The sequence below is a fragment of the Lynx canadensis genome, chromosome A1 (genome assembly GCF_007474595.2).
Source record: "Lynx canadensis isolate LIC74 chromosome A1, mLynCan4.pri.v2, whole genome shotgun sequence".
Classification (NCBI taxonomy): domain Eukaryota; kingdom Metazoa; phylum Chordata; class Mammalia; order Carnivora; family Felidae; genus Lynx; species Lynx canadensis.
Window position 1 is genome coordinate 97975906 of NC_044303.2, and position 18447 is coordinate 97994352.

General features: G+C 41.4%; 1 protein-coding gene across 1 annotated transcript in view; it reads left to right on the top strand.

Moving 5' to 3' along the window:
- HSD17B4 (hydroxysteroid 17-beta dehydrogenase 4) overlaps positions 1-17321 on the top strand; it is an 83893-nt gene extending 66572 nt beyond the window's left edge. The window contains exons 21-24 of the mRNA XM_030317072.2: positions 351-437; positions 1656-1794; positions 11033-11160; positions 16921-17321. Of these exons, the coding sequence (XP_030172932.1) occupies positions 351-437; positions 1656-1794; positions 11033-11160; positions 16921-17010 (444 nt within the window). The 3' untranslated portion in view covers positions 17011-17321. The remainder of the gene's footprint in view (positions 1-350; positions 438-1655; positions 1795-11032; positions 11161-16920) is intronic.
- Positions 17322-18447: the final 1126 nt, after the last annotated feature.

Below are 18447 nucleotides of genomic sequence, written 5' to 3' on the forward strand. Positions count from 1 at the left end.
AAACATAAAATTTTTTTTTTTTTTAAATCTCCAAATACGAATGCCAGGGGTCCACTCCAGACTATTTAAATTAGAAGTTTGGAGATGGGACCTTGGTCATAGGTATTTTTTAAAAGGGCATCAGTTGACTCCAGTTAGGGTTGATAACAGTTGTAGTAAAACAGTAAGACTTCATGTTTATTCATCTTGATATTTAATTTATAAACTTTATTTAATTTGGATTATTATTTTCTTCTTCTTATGAGGAAAAACTGTAATTTTAAATGACTTTATACTGTTTTCTGGCAATACTGTGTTTTCATTGGAATCATCAGAGTGAACTGGTGTTTTTCCCTCTTCTCTTTGTTAAGATTCATGAAACCGGAGACATCGTCATTTCAAATGCGTATGTGGATCTTGTGCCAGCATCTGGTATTTCAGCTAAGACATCCTCTGCGGTAGGTCGTAGAAACTGGTATCCCAGTCATTTCCTGAGTTATGCATTTCAGTTAACATTACTTCTAGTGTTCACGCTGCTTTAGAAAATTAAGAGCTCTGAAAGATTCTTATTCTTGAAGGATAATAATTCAAAACTGTGAAAGTAAAAGGAATACTTTGACAACTTAGAAATTTTTAAAACTTTTTAAAGGGAGACGCTGGGGTTGCTTTCAAGAGAAAACACTTAATATTTTAGTTTTAGAGTAACTGAATCAGTTGTTTCTTTTTTAAAAAAACTTTTTTTTTTTAATGTTTATTTATTTTTGAGACAGAGAGACAGAGCATGAACAAGGGAGGGTCAGAGAGAGAGGGAGACACAGAATCTGAAGCAGGCTCCAAGCTCTGAGCTGTCAGCACAGAACCTGACACGGGGCTCGAACTCACGGACTGTGAGATCATGACCTGAGCTGAAGTCGGCCGCTTAACCGACTGAGCCACCCAGGCGCCCCTGAATCACTTTTTTCGTTGGAAATTTTAAGCTAACAATATTTTGGGGAAAAGCAGATGAAAAAGTTAAATATCCTGTGCCTTTTCTTGATTTAAAGATCTGTGTAAAGCTTTGTATGCAAGTATGAAAACAATAGCATGTATTATTTATTAAAATATTTGTGTTACTCGATTAACGTGCTGAGGCTTTTAATGCAAATGTTTCTATTCTCGGTCTTAACTTTGTATTAACTTTGTAATCTGAGGTTCTCAGACACAGGATCTTTAATTGTCTCATATGAGCTGTGTCATCCCATAAATGACTGAAGATTAAAATCCCTTAAGAAGAATCTAAGATCAAAAACTTTAGAAGTGTTAAAGCTCCAAGGAAAATCAGGCTTCATATAACTTAATCTCATTTTACAAAGCAAGGGATGAGACTGCAGAGGTTAGACTGATTTGTCCAATGTCTTCCTACTGAAGTTAGTTAGGACGTAGGTTGTCGAGTGTGCTTTTCAAATATTACTTCTGAATTCTGATAAAAGTAAAATCCTCATTAAGAGGACTGAGGTCCTGGGTGACATGAATGAATGTAAGGAAAGAGTAAAAGAAGGCTGGTGTGCAAAAAACTAATTTGCCTTATTTTTATGCAGATTAAAAAAAAATCACTTTATTGCACATACGTTTTGTAATCATTTCTCCCCTTGTGTCATTTTACAAACTTTTAAAATTAAATTTTATCCTTTTGCCAGCGTGAGGAGCTTCAGAGTACCCTGGTGTTTGAGGAAATAGGTCGCCGCCTTGGGGATATCGGGCGTGAGGTGGTGAAGAAAGTGGATGCTGTGTTTGAGTGGCACATCACTAAAGGTGGAGACACTGCAGCCAAGTGGAGTAAGTCCTATCCCTGACCTTATCCTGTTCTAAGGTAACTCTTAGTACATAGAGGTAAAGTGTCCTTGTTATAATTAGAGCCTGTGTCTTTGAAGGTAGGTGAACCCTACCTTTTCATGGGACATAACACGTTTTAGGGCACTGAACCCATGTGTGTTTTTCAGAGGTGTAAAGAATCCGTGAAAATGAAAATATCTGTTTTTAAAGATTTCATTGTATATAACTGAAATTAGTACTTTTAAACAGTCTTGTTAGCTATGTGCTTCTTTTGTCTTTAAATTCCCCTTCAACAGAAAGCAAATTTATAGGTCAAATGAAATATTTTTAAGTCTTTATATTTTGACACGTTTAAAACTGTTTTCCTCATCCCAAAACATTACTAATTTGGGTTTCACCTTAATTCTTAGATTGCTGTTTAAGACTGACTTTGTGAGTGCCTTGAAAATCAGTTTGTTTTATTCTTCCCTACAACTAAACATCACTATAAATGCTCACTTAGAGCAGAAAATTAAAATATATCTCTAAAGCAACTGAAACTTTTTGAAATAGTCTCCTGTTATGTATTCCTAGAAGAACATTTAGAAGTTTTGTTAAACTGATTTTGGATCAATATTAACAACCTTCTTTGTAATATAGCAACTGTTGTTCCTTTTAAGCAGTGTATGCTTATGACATATAGTTTGATCTATAAAGGCATAAAGAAGAATATAAGGATGTATATAGTGCCACCACCCTAAGTTAACATTTTGATGTTTGTTCTTCTGGGACTCACTGGGCTTCTAGGAAGTTAATTCAGAAGGGCGCTGGGGGGATAAAGGAAGGCAAACGTGATAGGTATTTAGTCACCCAAATTTCAAAGTGTCTAATTTTTGTCTAAGTAACTTCGTAGATCAACACTGTGTGTGCAGGTGTTATCACACCCTTCCCGTTGTCTATCTTTCCATGATGGAATTCAGCTTTTTCCTTAGGGAGGAACGTCTGCTAGAAGTTGAATTACAGCACAGGATCTTTGAAGATACTGGTAGAGGAGAGGAATGAGATCTGTAAATAGTGAGAGAAGGTGCTGGAACCATGGGTCCCAAAGTTGGCACCCTCGAACCCTGCAGGGATGTGTAACGTAGATAAGAGCTTCACTCTTGGCAAACTAGTGTTAGTAACTCAGATTTGCCCCTTGTCTTGTTGGTACTTTCCTCGTAGACAGTGTTAGCAAATGTGCTTCCCTTTACAAATGACCTTTAATTAACTCAGGAGAAGGGTTTTTCCTGACAGTTCCACTGGAAAAATGGGAATATTGGAATCCTGTTAATAACTACTTACTATCGATGCCCGGTAGCTTTTTGCTTGCTTTCTCATCTTGAGCAGTCCTTAGTAAAGCTTTCCCTGAAAGGGTTCACTGTTCCCTTTGGTCGGCCACCTATTATTGGACCTGATTCTCAGCTGTGTTGTAACTGTTTCCACTTCTGGTTGTTGCTTTCCCAGTCTCTGTGTCACAGACTGTGTCACCGTGGCTGGCGGCAGTAGAAGCTGTCTAGGCCTCTGGGCTTACGGTATCTTAGAAAATGATTCCGTGTTGGCATCTGTCGTCTTCATCTTGGCGCTTAATGCCACGAAATGGATGGTTGAATGCCTTGATTTAGGGAGTCCTTATTTTTTTTTTTTTTGCACAAGCGGTTTTAAAGATTTTTTCTTAAACATCTTAGTATTTTAAATTGCTCTTAGCTGTCCCAGCCTCGTTCGCGTCTTGGTGGACAGGAGAGAAGACCGTAGCTCCTCACTGCACCTTGGCTGAGCACAGGTGTCACCGGAGTGACCGTCACAAGTGACTGACCTTGTGCGAGTCTCAGAACCTGGGGGTTTGGGCTTATTGGCCCAGAAGGTGCATTCCAACTGCAGATCTTGGACTGTGCCCGTCTTCTCCCCGCCCTCCCCCCCCCCTACCATTCCTGCTATCCCGATGCCACTCCCGACATCACCCAGTCATGTGTGGTTGGAGGTGGGGAGAGTAAGAGTCTTTTAAAACCAAATTTGTCTGAATCTCGGGAGAATTAGCTGCGTTCTCGTGTTGGCCCTTGGGTCAGGGTTGGTTTCGGCTGCAGAGGAGCCATATCTGCGTCTTTGAGGTGAGGCCCCGTGAAGCCTGTTGTGCGTCGTCACCCAGGAGCAGGAGGGCCGGTGTGGCCTCTGCCTCGCTGGGCAGAGATGGCCTCAGAGAGGCTGGAGAGCCCGTCCGTTCCTTTCTTGTGGGCCGAGAGCACGGAACAGAGAGATATGGGATGAGGACGCCGGATCTGCATAAAGAGCCAGAAGCAGGGCCTTGATGAGGAACTTTGGGGAGGAGGCTCACTAGGACCTTCTTATTTCTGCTTCTGGAGACAATGGTTTGATTATAGAGCATTGTTTTATATTACTAAAAATGTTACAATCCGTACATAGTGCTTTATGTAGATAGAAATTGAGAAGCCTGTTTTTCTTATTTCACTGTTAATAATGAATAATGTTATATATCATATCATTACCATACAATAGTGTATAAAATAGTATTTATAACATGTAACCATATAATGATATCAAGGACATAATGATCTTGTTATTTGTGTCTTTTTGTGGCTCTAAAATGTAGTTGAAAGCCTTGCCATGTTCTTATGTTCTGTTCTTTCGGGTATTTTACCCTTTTGAATAAAGGTTCTCCTTTGGCTTTTTACTTTTATAGGGATTCTTGGATTCTGTTGCAGGGGTGTAGATGGACATTAGCGGGAGAAAGAAATCTCTAAATTTCCTTTGAACAGTCTTTTATTTGTCACAGTTATCTTACTGGGTTATGATCGTTCATAATTAGGTGTCTCCTCCCATCTGACCTTGGGGGTAAGCCTGAGAAAGGGCTACAGATTAATTTTTGATTTCTTGCTTCTAGTACAACCTGTAACACAGTAGCCTCTTTCCATGTATGTTGACTAAGTGCTAAAAGCCATGTAGAGTATATAGTCTTAGATGAATCACACACCTGCTTTTTTTTTTTTTTTAAGTTCTGAAATTGGTACCTTCTGTCTTTTAAAATGATAACGTGTTGTGTGGATATTTTCTAGTTAGTATGAGTGAAATAATCAGGAACAGGGTGATCCCACTGAAACGTTTTATAAGTAAGCAATATAGCTTATAACATCTATGACTGTTAATTTCTTTTTAAAAAAATCTTTTTTTTTGTATCTTTATTTATTTTGAGAGAGAGAGAGAGTGTGAGTGGGGGGGAGGGGCAGAGAGAGAGAGACAGACAGACAGACAGACAGACATAGAATCTGAAGCAGACTCCAGGCTCTGAGCTGTCAGCACAGAGCCCCATGCGGGGCTCGAACTCATGGACTATGTGAGATCATGACCTGAGCTGTAGTTGGAAGCTCAACCGACTGAGCCACCCAGGCGCCCCCATGGCTGTTAATTTCTAAAGCCAGCCAAAAGTTGTTCTGCTAAACCCTTTGGATCCCATTCTGTTGTTTTAAGCAACAGGAAAAATTCAGAGGAAATGAAAGATGACAGGAAGGCATAGAGGATGATAAAGAATCAGAGGCTTTACCTGAAAATTAAAACACAGCTTCTTCTGTCTGTCATTCCAGAGACCACAAAGTCTAAAACTGGAAAGGTCTTTTTCCTTCCAACTTATTGATGCCAGAACCTGACTGGAACTCATATGATGCAAATAATTGTCCGCATCTCACCCGGTGTGAATGAGTTGAGTACAGAAATCGTGTATCTGTGTATAGAGTGTTACAGTGTTGCAGCTTTTCCATAATAGATGATACATGTTTTATGCACTGTATTTCCTTCCTGAAATCTGGAAGATTCTGCATTCTGAAACACGTTTTGCTTGGAGGAGTACAAATAAGGAATCGGGGCCTATTCATGTCCATCAATAATTCTGAACAGAATTGATAAGAGACATGGAGAAGGTGTCATCAACTCTCACAGAACAGGGGGATTGGCTCGTTCAAGTAATAATTGAGTGTTCACAATGTGCCAGGTGCCCTGCTAGGTTGCAGATCACAAATTTGAGAAGACTGGCTGTTCACTCTTAGAGGCGGGACACAGGAAAATTTGAATACAGAGTTTGGAGAGACAAGGATTGTTGCATTGCAGATGAAAGGGAAGGAAGACCTAATTGAAGGTCATGGAAGGAATGGAGGGAGGAGGGCATATGTGGATTATTGCTAAGAAGAATTGACTGGCTTGGCTACTGATAATGTCTGAAAAACAAGAGGAAAGAGAAGGAGTCCAAACGGATGCCAGAGTTTGGAGCCTGTGTGGCTGGGGTTGTTGACTCTGTGTTGCCAGATGTGTGAAACGTGGGCCAGGGGAGGGGTTTGGGAGAAGAGGATAAGCCATGGTGCTTACCTGTAGCAGACTGAGATCCGGGCTGGTGGGTAGGAACCGTGGGCCGGGAACATGGGATAAATAAAGTCACAGCTGAGACAGGGCCTTGGAAACCACGCTCAGGGAAATGGCGGGTGGGACTCCGGGCAGTAGCTTTGCTGCTGTGCTTCATGGCACGCAGGAAGAAAATGGAGGGAGATCCTTGTTCCGACAAGACTGTCTGCTGCGTAGCTGATGGCCCCAGCGTCTCCATTTGTGTCTAAATAAAGTGAGCATCTTACTCTGTGGCCTGGGAATCTTAAAGATGCAATTTGTTGTAAGTCTAGACATGATTATTACCCTCTGTTTCCAAATAAGAATCTATCTGTGGTTTGATTGTATCTAGTAGATGTAGAATAGCCACGCTACTGAAACTTTTGATAAAGACCCATTTCTTTCCGTGTAGTGATGATACAGTGTTGCTGAGTAACAAATATGTTCTGATGATAGGTTTAAGCTGGTTGGTGTTGAACGAATTGGTTGTTTTTCCCCTAAGGGAAATTTAGTTTCTTTTCACATATTTGTATTCTTTGCCATTATACGAACATGATTGGAATTGGCATTGATATAGCAAGATTGTAGAAATACTATGCATTATTGCTTGCATACTGCTGGTTATGTAATGAAATTATTTGGGTTTAAAAAATATATATACTGAAATTAATTGTATAGAGCTAAGTCTACGTAATTGGACTAGATCCAGGCATCCATTATGCACTATGTAACAATGTCTGGACAAAGATGTTCTTTAAATATTAGAGGTCATTTGTTTTGGACCTTAGAAATTTGCCAGAATGTGGAAGGATATATACGGATTTGGCAACTGGCGTTCTGTTAAGATCAGAATACACTCATCCTCAGTGGCACCGTTTGATCATTAGGACCTCTTAGCTTCACAGTCGGTGTTCATCTTCTAGCAGACCAACCAGTTCACCTTTGAGGGTTTCTCAGCTGGGCTATAAACTCAGGCTTGAGGATGCTTGTTCCACATTTTGGACTGGGATCCGAAAGCGTCTCATGGGTTTACAGGAAAGACTTGAAGAGATGACCTTTGGAAAGCACCATGGCATCCAGTTAGGGGTGGGGACCTGTGTGTTGGAGGGGCGTCTACCTCAGGTTACTCTCGATTCCCTTAGCACCCGTGACCACATCCCCTCCTACAGCACAGCCCCTGACTGCTTGCCCTCACTCACTCACTCACTCACTCACTCACTCACTCACTCACAAAATCACTTAAATCGTTAATGGCTTTCCATCTTGCTGTGGGTGCTATTCATCTTAATAACATCTTTTTGTACTTTTTTCTTTTGAAATGATTTCAGACTTACAGAAAAGTTGCAGGAATAGTACAGAGAACTGGTCTGTGTCTTTCACTCAGTTTCTCCAAATTATGATTTTATTCCATATCCTTTACTGGTTTTTTTTCATCGTACATGTCATGGTCATTTTTCTAAAGCATTTGAGAGCGTTTGAAACTTACAGACACAGTGTCCTTTATTTCCTGGGTAGTCCAGTAGCGTCTCCTAAAAACAAAGACTGTCTCTTATGTATTCATAGAACCACTCTCAATATCAAGAAGTTAACATTGATACAGTATTAATTAATCTACAGACTTTATTATTTCACCAGTCGTCCCACTAACGTTTTCTATAGCAAAAGAGTAACAATAGAAAGAATAATAACAACAATAATAGAAATGAAGAAAGAAAAAGAAAGAGCTGTCCAGGGTCCAATTGGGATCAGATACTACATTTCATTATTAGGTCTCTTGAGTCTGTTAATCTGGATGAGTTCCTCAATCTGTTCTTGTTTTTTGTGACCTTGACATATTTGAAGAATAGAGCCCAGATATTCTGTAGAATGTTCCTCAGCTTATGTTTATTTGATGTTTCCCATGATTATTAGTTTGAGTTTGAGTTTTTGGCAGGAACAGCACAAAAGTATTATGTACTTCATGGTGTGATTTAAAACAAATCTTTATTAAAAAAAAATTTTTTTTTACATTTATTTATTTTTGAGAGACAGAGAGCACAAGTGGGGGAGGGGCACAGAGAAAAGGAGACACAGAATCCGAAGCAGGCTCCAGGCTCTCAGCTGTCAACACAGAGCACGACGTGGGGCTCCAACTCACAAATCGTGAGATCATGACCTGAGCCTCAGTCGGATGCTTAACTGACTGAGCCACCCAGGCGCCCCCCAAAAATCTTTATTTTTAACTTAAGTTTTCATTTTGTTGTTGTTACTATTTTTTTTTTAATAGAGATGCTTCATCGATGTGCTTTTTTAATCATCCGTTAATAAATAGTTTCTAAGTACTTTCTATTTGAGGAAGTGTAGGGGATACAGACAAGACATTCTTGTTCCAGCAGAGCATTTATAATCTTCAGGGAAGGAGGCATCAATATAAACAGCCGCCTTCTCCTTTGTGATTTGTAAGGTACATATATCCCAAGACCTTTAGAGATCCCCAGTTTTCCAAATGGCATGGTCTCTCACCCCCATTAAATGTTGTAAAGTACAACTGAAATTTTCATAGACTCTTTCGGAGCCTTAATGATCATATAAATACAGAGCTGAAGTCATGCACAAAGCTTTTAAAATAGCTGCTACCAGTAAAAGAAAATACGTATAGTATGTTTCTTCATTTCTGTAAGAATAACCATGACCTTACCGATGGGTGAATGTAAACTCAAGGTAATGGTGGTGGATGATGAGTCTCCTGAATGAGCCATATTGTAGACCATGACCTGAGCCACCTTGGAATTGGACATGCCAATCCTTTCCCCTCACTCCCTGTATTCTTGCTAAGAACTTCCCTTTCTCTGAGCCCTCTTCTCTTTCATCAGTCCTAGTTTCTAGCTTTCCACAGAAGAGAGTCATATTGCTTTCCAAGAGTCATGGCTGTGAAGCTGCACGTAGAACCAGGGGGAGTGAGAGGGCAGGCGGACAGATAAGAACCTTCGTTAGCTCAGAGCCTTCCTCCCTCACCTGAGCATTAAGATGTGTGCAGCCCACTAACGTTCCTGAGCAGGACTGGTGTGGGCTTTTAGACTCACTTGTGACGAATTAACATCATGAAGGTTGTTTGTTGAATGCCAGAAGTTTGCCTTTTAGAGTTTAGAGTCTTTCTCCCACCCTTTCCTTCCCCACCCTTCCTGACTCCCTCCCTTTTTCTCTCTTTCTGTTTAACTCTACAAGCAATACAGGAGAACACACATGTCATAGTTAAGTGCCAGTAAGAACAGAGCCTTTGCTCTTCACGCGTGACTTCTAGTACCTTGCGTTTGTCTGACACCTGTAGTAGCAACTCAGCAGTGGAGTGAGTGAACGAAGTGTACAAAGCAAAAACTTCCCCTTCTCCTTCCCCAAGGTGACTTTTCATTGAGTTCTTGTTTTACCTTAGTTGGCCAACTTCTGTACTCTGAAGAGTTGGAGTGATATCATTTTCCCTCTGGAGCAAGTCTTGGGCTGAGCAGGAGGTAGTTAAGCACTCTGGGTTTTCCTCATGTATGTGTAGCTTGGCCCTAAGCTGGGAGCTCTCTGCACACTCTTAGGGATGGTGATGCGATTGTAGCTCCTTTGCTGTAGCAAGAGAAAGCGCCTTCCAGAGACTGGCAATGGAGGAGGGGATGATGGCCTCAGTCACATGGGAGGCACTTAAAACTTCGTAAATTGTGGCTTTGGTATTCAACTCTATAAATGTTATAGAGAGCAATGAAGGTAATTTTTCATAGTTTTCCCAGTTACCCAGCCTTTTTCTGGGATACTTAAATACTTCTGTCAAAAACAGTTAAGGGAAAAGAAGTTAAATTGAAAAAAAATTTTTTTTAATGTTTATTTTTGAGAAAGAGAGAGAGCAGGGGAGGGGCAGAGAGAGAGGGAGACACAGAATCCGGAGCAGGCTCGTCTCTGAGCTGTCAGCACAGAGTCCGATGCGGGGCTTGAACCCGCGAACTGTGAGATCATGACCTGAGCTGAAGTCGGCCGCTTAACCGACTGAGCCAGCCAGGTGCCCTGGAAAAGAAGTTAAATTTTAATGTTTATTTGCAACAATTAGGGCAAGAAATATTTTGTAAATAAATACTAAGTACACGCAACAAATTAGAACATTTTTACGCATCTGTTTTGACTATCTTGCTATGACAGAACCTTTGATGAATATAGGTATTTAAAAGGTGACTAGATTGTGTATTTCCTTCCTCCAACCCAACTAACATTCACCTGTTTAAAATTTTTTTTTTAATGTTTATTTATTTTTGAGAAAGAGAGAGAGAGAATGAGCAGGGGAGGGGCAGAGACAACAGGAGCCACAGAATCCAAAGCAGGCTCCAGGCTCTGAGCTGTCAGCACAGCCGATGCGGGGCTTGAACCCACAAACCGCAAGATTATGACCTGAGGCAAAGTCAGATGCTTAACCAACTGAGACACCCAGGTGTATCCAGCATGCACTTGTTTTAAAATTCGGCTTTCTTCCTTTGTTGACTATAGAGTTTGTATTTGAACCTAAAGCCCTTAACCATATAACCACCAACAATTTAGCTTCCTTATATCTTACTCTACATTAATTCACATTTAAAATGTCTCTGTTGTATATACTTCTTTAGTGAAGTGAAACTATTATTGATTTTTACTCTTGTGAAGAACTTCTTTATAAAAAAGATATCTTGAAAAATAAAGGATTTTCTAATTTTTCTAAATGACAGAGAACGTGTAATGTAGAAAGCACCACACTATCTTGGAAACTATAAATATGTTTGCATTTTGTTTGCTTTATTTTACTCTCCTGTTGTGAAGAAAAAAAAAATAACACACGTTGCTCTCTTCCTATCTTTGACAGCTATTGACCTAAAAAATGGTTCTGGAAAAGTCTATCAAGGCCCTGCAGTAGGCTCTGCGGATACGACCTTCACACTTTCAGACGAAGATTTCATGGAGGTAGTCCTGGGCAAGCTTGACCCTCAGAAGGTAATGTTCCTAACAAGTCCATTCATCATCATTGCTTCCTATTTGAGAATTGCAGTTTTCAGCTGACTCCCAAATGCTGATTTATAAGACAGGTTCCTTACAACTTTGAAGAAGGCACAGTTGATATCAATATCTGGGTTGACAGATCATATATATTTTTAAAGGAGTTCCAAATAACACCTTTTAAAACTGAATTTGGGGGTGACGTTCTTCTTCAGCATAGACTAGAACAATATAAAACCCACATCTAGACCTTTAAATATATTCTGTCATTAATTCAGAGGTGAAAAACCATGCATTACTAGATACTTTATGAAATTAGAAATTCATTCCTGATGTAGAAGATTAATAAGTTGTCTTAATCATCATTGAAAACTGGAAATAGAAGGATAGAATGTAACAGCTGGTGTCTTACTTAATAAGATGAAACATTTAGAGGCCTTTCCCTGGAAAATAATGCTTATGACAAGGCTGCCCTCTCAGATCACTGTTAGTTAATATTGTTCTGAGACTTTTGGCCAAACCACAGACGCAAAATTAAAGAAACTGATGTAACAATTAGAATGGAGGAGAAAAACTTGTTACTTTCAAACCATGATCATGTAGCTAGAAATCCCAAGAGAATCAACTACTATTTATTAGAATGAAGGGCTTTAAGCAAGCAGTTGGAAATTCAGTTATTATTAAAAAATAGCTTTCACACAGCAGTGAACCCAAGTAGAAGATGTCACTGAAAATAAAAGTTGTTTATAATCACAACACAAACTGTAAAATGCCAGTGACTTGCCGAACAAGGAAAGCCTATGTGAGAACAGTTGTGCAAGTTTACAAGGAGCAGAGCAATTTGGATACCTGAGAAAGTGCACTTTTCCTGGGTAGAAAGACTAATTTAAAAAGAACTGTACAGTAATTAGTGTAGTGTTAAAAATATGATCTTTGACATGAGATAGGTCTGAGTTTGAATCCACGCTGTCACTTACTCTCTAAATTCTAGTGTTCTCAACAGTAAAGTTAATACAATAATTGTGATAATCCCAAACAATAGTCATAACTAAACCTGATAACGTATACGAAGAGCTCAGTCTGGTGCTTCGCACCAGCTGACCGCAGTTGGTTCCTTTCCAGAAATTTACTTAGCACTTAACTCTGATTCGGGCGTTAGGTATGGCTCAACATGACAGTGCCCCCTACCGTTTGAGCTTAGTTCTGGAGTGGAAGGGAAAAAAAATCTAATTTCAGGTATTGAGAAAAATAAGGCACAGTAATGGGTCAGAGCACTGGTTGGCAAACTTTGTCGGTAAAGGGTCACCTAGTGAACATTCTAGGCTTTGTGGGCCCGATGGTTTCTGCTGCATCCCCTCACTTCTGCCCCTGTAGAGTCAGAGTAGCCACAGAAAATATGGAAATAAATGAATGGGGCTGTGTTCCAACTGTAAAACTGTATTTCCATAAACTGGCCTCAGAGTTTGGCCTGCAGGCTGTAGTTTGCTGGCCCCTGGATTAGATGGTGATAGGCTAGGGGAACTGTTTGAGATGGGGTTGTCCAAAAAGGCCTGACAGAGCACTGGCCAAAGTGAGTGCTCATGCATGAACCATGAGGCCAAGGACACGAAATGTTGATGCAGGAGTAGCCGGACTTTACTGAAGCACTTTAACTGTGAGGAGACAGGTGAAGAGCACTGGGAGGGGAGGAGTGGGAGAGTGGGGAAGGGCTGGTTTGCACAGGACCTTCGCAGTCTTGGCAAGGAGTCTAGATCTCGTGTGTGATAGGAAGCCATTGTGGCATGAGTTTGAAAGGTCATTCTGGCCGCTGAGTGGAAAATTGACTCCAGGGCAGAGAGTGGGTCGTTAGGAGTTCTTTTTTAGACGTGTTACATTTGAGGTGCCCTCATATAAAGATTTAATGTAGGATCAGGGAAACATTTTTGTAATTGCCAGGAATACGAGACCCTTGGGGGTGAATGGATCATTTAGTGGATGGCACTGGGCAGTGGCATAGGAAATGGTAGTGCTTTCATCATCCATGTAACTAAGTCACCACCAGACGGAATGGGATTAAATGTAAAAAATAAAAGCAGAAGCAAAAACTTAACAGAAACCTAGCTACTTATTGTTCTTAATGATAATCCTTTGAGAAATTCTAATTAATATCGGAGTTTTTCTGAAGCCATTTGGCTTTGTTACCTTCTCCCCAACCTCAGTGCTAAGGTCATTAGTCTTCAGTCATCGGAGACCGCATCTCCTCGTATATACAGTCTTTCTCTCTCTGCCACCGACTCTTGTTGACCTTGGTAGCTTCCCTCATGATTCATAAAAATGGCTTCTCCAACAAGTGACCCTTTGTTCATTCATCTCTCTTCTGATTATCTTTTACTGCATTCCAAGTCTGCTTTAGCCCTTCTTAGCATTCAACTGAGTTAACCACCAACTTCTTGAAATGATGTCATCCCTTGGCTTTCTTGACACCATATTCTTCTGTTTTGCTTTCTGTACCTTTGGCTTTTCCTAATCTCCTCTACTGTCTTCTTCTTCCACCCCACCCATTAAATTTGGTGCTTCTCAGGGCTCATTTCAGGGCTCTTCTCTAAGTAACGTCTTTCCCCAAATGCGTTCCTCCATCCTATGGTATTTAAAGCCTTGGATGTGCTGAAAACTCGCAGATCTAAATGTCCGACTTGTCTTCTCTGAGTTCCACAGTGTTGTCGGCATCTCTCCACCTGACCCTCTGATGGGAGGTCTTACTGGCATCTCTCACTGACGTCGTTTAAGATAGAACTCATGAGTTCATTTTCTCCCCCAGTCTTTTCTGTCTCCGTAAATGGCACTACCATCTATCTATACAAGTTAATATGCTTGGTAATGTAAGGATTGTCTTGGCTTCCTTCTATACCTCTATATTCTGTTTGTCCTTAATTCTGCCTGATCTTTCTCCATAATATATCTTAACATTCATCCTCCACCTTCCCCGCTAGAGATACCACCACGATCCAAGTCTCCAGCATCTCCGCTGGCTTACTCCTATGGCTTCTTGGCTGGTCTTACTACTTCCAAACTTGCCTCTCCACCAGTCTGTTCTCCACACAGGGTCCAGGGGAACCGTTTAAAAATGTAAATTAGATTATTGGTCTCCCTACCTGAAAACCTCCCTAAGATTTCCGTTTGCACTTGGATGACATCCAGACTACCAATCTCCCATGTCCTGCGTGGCGATTTTCTTGCTCGTCTTTTCTCGCTTCAGCCCACACCGTTTGTCTCCCCACTTAGAATGCTGACTCATTCACATTGTTCATTCTCTCCATTTCTTCCCATCACCTTTTACTGCTTTGGTGTCTGTGCCGTTGCCTTTTCTGGATCTTGTCCCCTGAGCTTTTGGCAGAGCTGGCTTCAGTTCATCCAGAGTAGTTCCTTTCTGTTAGGAAGGATGTGAGATAGCATCCTGCTCTCTCCTTCCTAGTGTTTATAACAGGTTTTAATTACTTGCTTACATTTTATTTTTTGACTCCCCTACCATAATGTTAGCACCATGGGAACAGAGGAAGATACCTATTTCCTGCCTAGATTATCGCCTAGCATACTGTGGGCCCTCACTGATACTTGAGCAGATGAAAGCAAGGATAAAAATCAGGAACAGGAGCTCACCAATAGCAGTTGAGGCCATGGGGAAACTGAAAACGCCAGCTTGTCGGACTCCTCGAGGTGGTCCCATAAACCTGGGGGAAATAACACAGACAACGACGATACACGGTAGAGCGGTGTCAGTAACCTCTGCAACGCTCTGGAAAACACCACATAGAAAAAAGTTAGCAAAAGTTATCCAGTAATCAATAAATAGAAATGACTTAGATACATAAGAACTATTAATTTTTCCCAGTAGCCACAAAATGCAAATTAGCGGATGTCATTTTGCCTCAAATTTTCAAAGGTTAAAATGAACAGTATTGTTACAGTTGGGATAAGAGAACTCACAGGTAGCTGGAGCGAGTATAAACTGGGTACAGTCTTCTGGAAAGCACTGTGGGAGGGCTTCAGACTTTGTTCCTTCGTGGCAACCTGCGGTCTCAGTACTTTTTGCCTCGCACTCCTAGGCTCAGAGAAATACCTAACAGCCCTTTATTAAGTGATTAGGTCCAAGCAAGAGTTGTGTTTCACTGATGTCCCTGTATTTCCCTTGAAAATGTTAAATGTTCCATATTGTTCCATACTGTGCCACACAGTTTGCACGCTGGTGATGGGCAAGCGTGGTTGTGTCATGATTCAGTATTTCTTCTTCTAGGAATCTATCCTAAGGAAATAGATAGGGACAAAGATCTCTGTACAGAATTCTTCTACTCTAAGACACCCGTCCTCGTTGCCTTTGGTGTATCTACTTCAAGGAATTAGGTGTTCTGATCCTCAGTGGCAGGTCCGTCTCAGAGCTGGACCCCAGCAGGCAGGTCTCGGTACTGACGCCTCTGCCAGGCTCGTGGAGCGTAGCTTCTGTCACTGCCCCGCGAAAGCAGTCTTAGCTTTGAAATCCCAGGCTCCTCTTTGGACCCCTCGCAGTTGATCCTGATTGTGAATGAGTTCCCCGTTATTTTTTTCTGGGATAAGAAGTTGGCGTAGTTTTGGCTTTCCCTCCAGTTGATGAGGGTTTGCTTCTAAGATCAAGTTGCTGTATGTTGATAAGCCGGAGGCTGTGTTGAGGAAGAACCCGTGTGAGTTCAAGGCCTAGCCCCGCTTCTCGCTGGCGCTGTGGCCTTGAGCCGGTTATTACAGCTCTCAAGTTTTCTCAGCTGTCGACTGGCAGGAAACAGGCTCACTGCAAGCTGATGGCTTGGCTTCTCAGGTGAGACTGTATTCCTAGGCTGCTTTGTAATGGTAAGAATACATGGATATTACATTTTTTTCCATCTATCTAAAAACCTAGGGATTTCTTTTTCACTTCATAGTCTATATACTATTTCCCCATTAGCTGTATGAACTTTGATGTGTGTTTTCTTACCGCGAGGGAAGTTGACAGCGAGGGTGAACTTAAGGAACGTGGACAAGTCTCTGTGTCAGGCCAGGCCCACAGGCGATTCTGTAGTGTTGGAACTCTCCAGCCTTCACTTGGTAATAATGACACGTTTGATAGGCCCTTACCGCACATCACACGCTAAGCTAAGCACTTGACACACTATTTCGTTCAGCTCAGCGACACAGCTGCGTTATTTAGGTACTGTTGTCATGCCCCCGTAGATGAGGAGGCTGGAGCTCAGAGAGTTTAAGTAATTTTCCCAAGCTCACCTTGCTTGGAAGTGGCAGAGCCTCGATTTTAACCCAGCCCTTCTGATGCTACAGCACAGGGCCGATTCGCTACTTAGTTACACGGTGTTGTTTTGTCATTACATGGCTTTCTCTTTCAAGGAGTAAGAAATACTTGTATTGTCAGGACTACAGCAAAGCCCTATATTCATAGGGTCTTAAATTCACATTTAAGAACATAGACCGACATCCAAGTGTGGGTTGAGACACAGAACTCCCAGATCTGTCAGTTCAGATAAATTATTCTGTGGTTTTCCAAAATACACAAGGAGTCTTTTTGTTTGTTTGTTTCCTTAGGTATCTAGGAATTTGGGTACTATCTATAATCATTAAAGTATTATTGCTAGGTAAAAGTTGCCTTTGTCGTCCAGAGGTATTATCTCAATTGTATTCAGTCTGAACAGTGATCTTTTCAAAAAAGAAATGAAATGCAACATGATAAAGTCTGGCGCTCTTTTGTCCCGCTTTCCTTTCCAGGCATTCTTTAGTGGCAGACTGAAGGCCAGAGGGAACATCTTGCTGAGCCAGAAGCTTCAGATGATTCTTAAAGACTATGCCAAGCTGTGAAGGACACACCACCTTATTAATTAAGAATAGAGAAATTAAGTACTCTCCTCTCCCAGATATGCAAAAGTGATCACAGCCAAGATACAGAGGACTCTGCTTAACATTTTCAGACTTTAGATAACTTTTCAGATTTTAATTTTTTACTAACTTTTCACGTTATAATTATTTTTTACAATGAACTATAAGCTAGCATGTAATTATCTTTCTGTTCTTAGAGCTATATCTTCATAATAAAAAATTTTCTCCCAATTCTTTAGAACTGTGATAGCATTTATAAGTGGAAAGGAACATTAAATGAGGAAAGCCACTTTGATGTCTTTTGCACTTTGTTTTGCTGATTTCTGTTCTCTAATGTATTGATGCCCCAGTTTTAACATGAATTGTCACATGTATTCACTTATTTTTCCATACTTTGCTATGACAGTGTTCTGCTTTAAAGCAGGAAAAACGTCTTTATGTTCCCAAATAGTTTTCCTTCTTCTCGCCTCGGTTTTGTTGAAATTTTTTTATTTTCATAGAATGCCTGTAAATCTACCAAAAATAAGAATTTTCTTGTTTAATCAGTACTCTCAAATCAGAAATAGGTCACAGGCAAGTGCTGTCACACTGGTGCTTTCCCCACCATTTTAGCTCGGATGATGTGTGCCGAGGAGATGCCCTTTTGATGGGTCGGCAGCAGAGGCGACCAGCAAGTGGGATGCCAAGGTCGGAGATGGAGTGAATTCCAGTTGTGGAGTGCGGCCGAGAACATGTGTGCGGAGAGGGCTGTTATGGGCTGGCCACTGGGCTTTGACGTGGAGATCTCCGGGCAGGAATGTATTTGGAGATGTGGGGATCAACGCCTGGGTGGAGAGTGGTAAGCAGAGGAGGCAGAGAGAGAACAGAGGAGGCTCTGGTGCCCGTCAGCATTGCCCTGCGCTAACCAGTCACCGATTACGGCCTGCCCTACGGACGGACTGTGACCTGGGGCCGACGAGTGTGCTCAGAGACCGCTGCTGACTTGCTCAGGAGCTGGGGGACCATCTTCAGTCCCAAATAGGGCTTCGGGGAGTGTGGCCTGGCACTTCGCTTCAGGAGGCTCAGGGATCAAGGGAAACGGTCTCAGAAACATGGAATTGGAACATTTAGCACAGTGGGGGAACACAAAGGCACGCCTCAGGATTGTTGGCTTAATGAGTGAGCGGGATGCGGAGAAGACCTAGAAGTTATGCCTCAGCCTCACGATCTCTGTATGGTATCCTAAAACTATAATTCAGAGTGATTTTTTGTTACACCAGTTGAATTTGTTTTTTAAAGGGGCAGCCTTTTAACGTTGGTCTTTTGTCATAGCCGTTGTTGCTCTTGAGCTTGGAAGAGCTTAGTGTCCTTCCAAATAGAAACAGTATGTTAAAATGAATCAAATGCCACACACTGATGAGAGTGTTGAATGTAGACCCT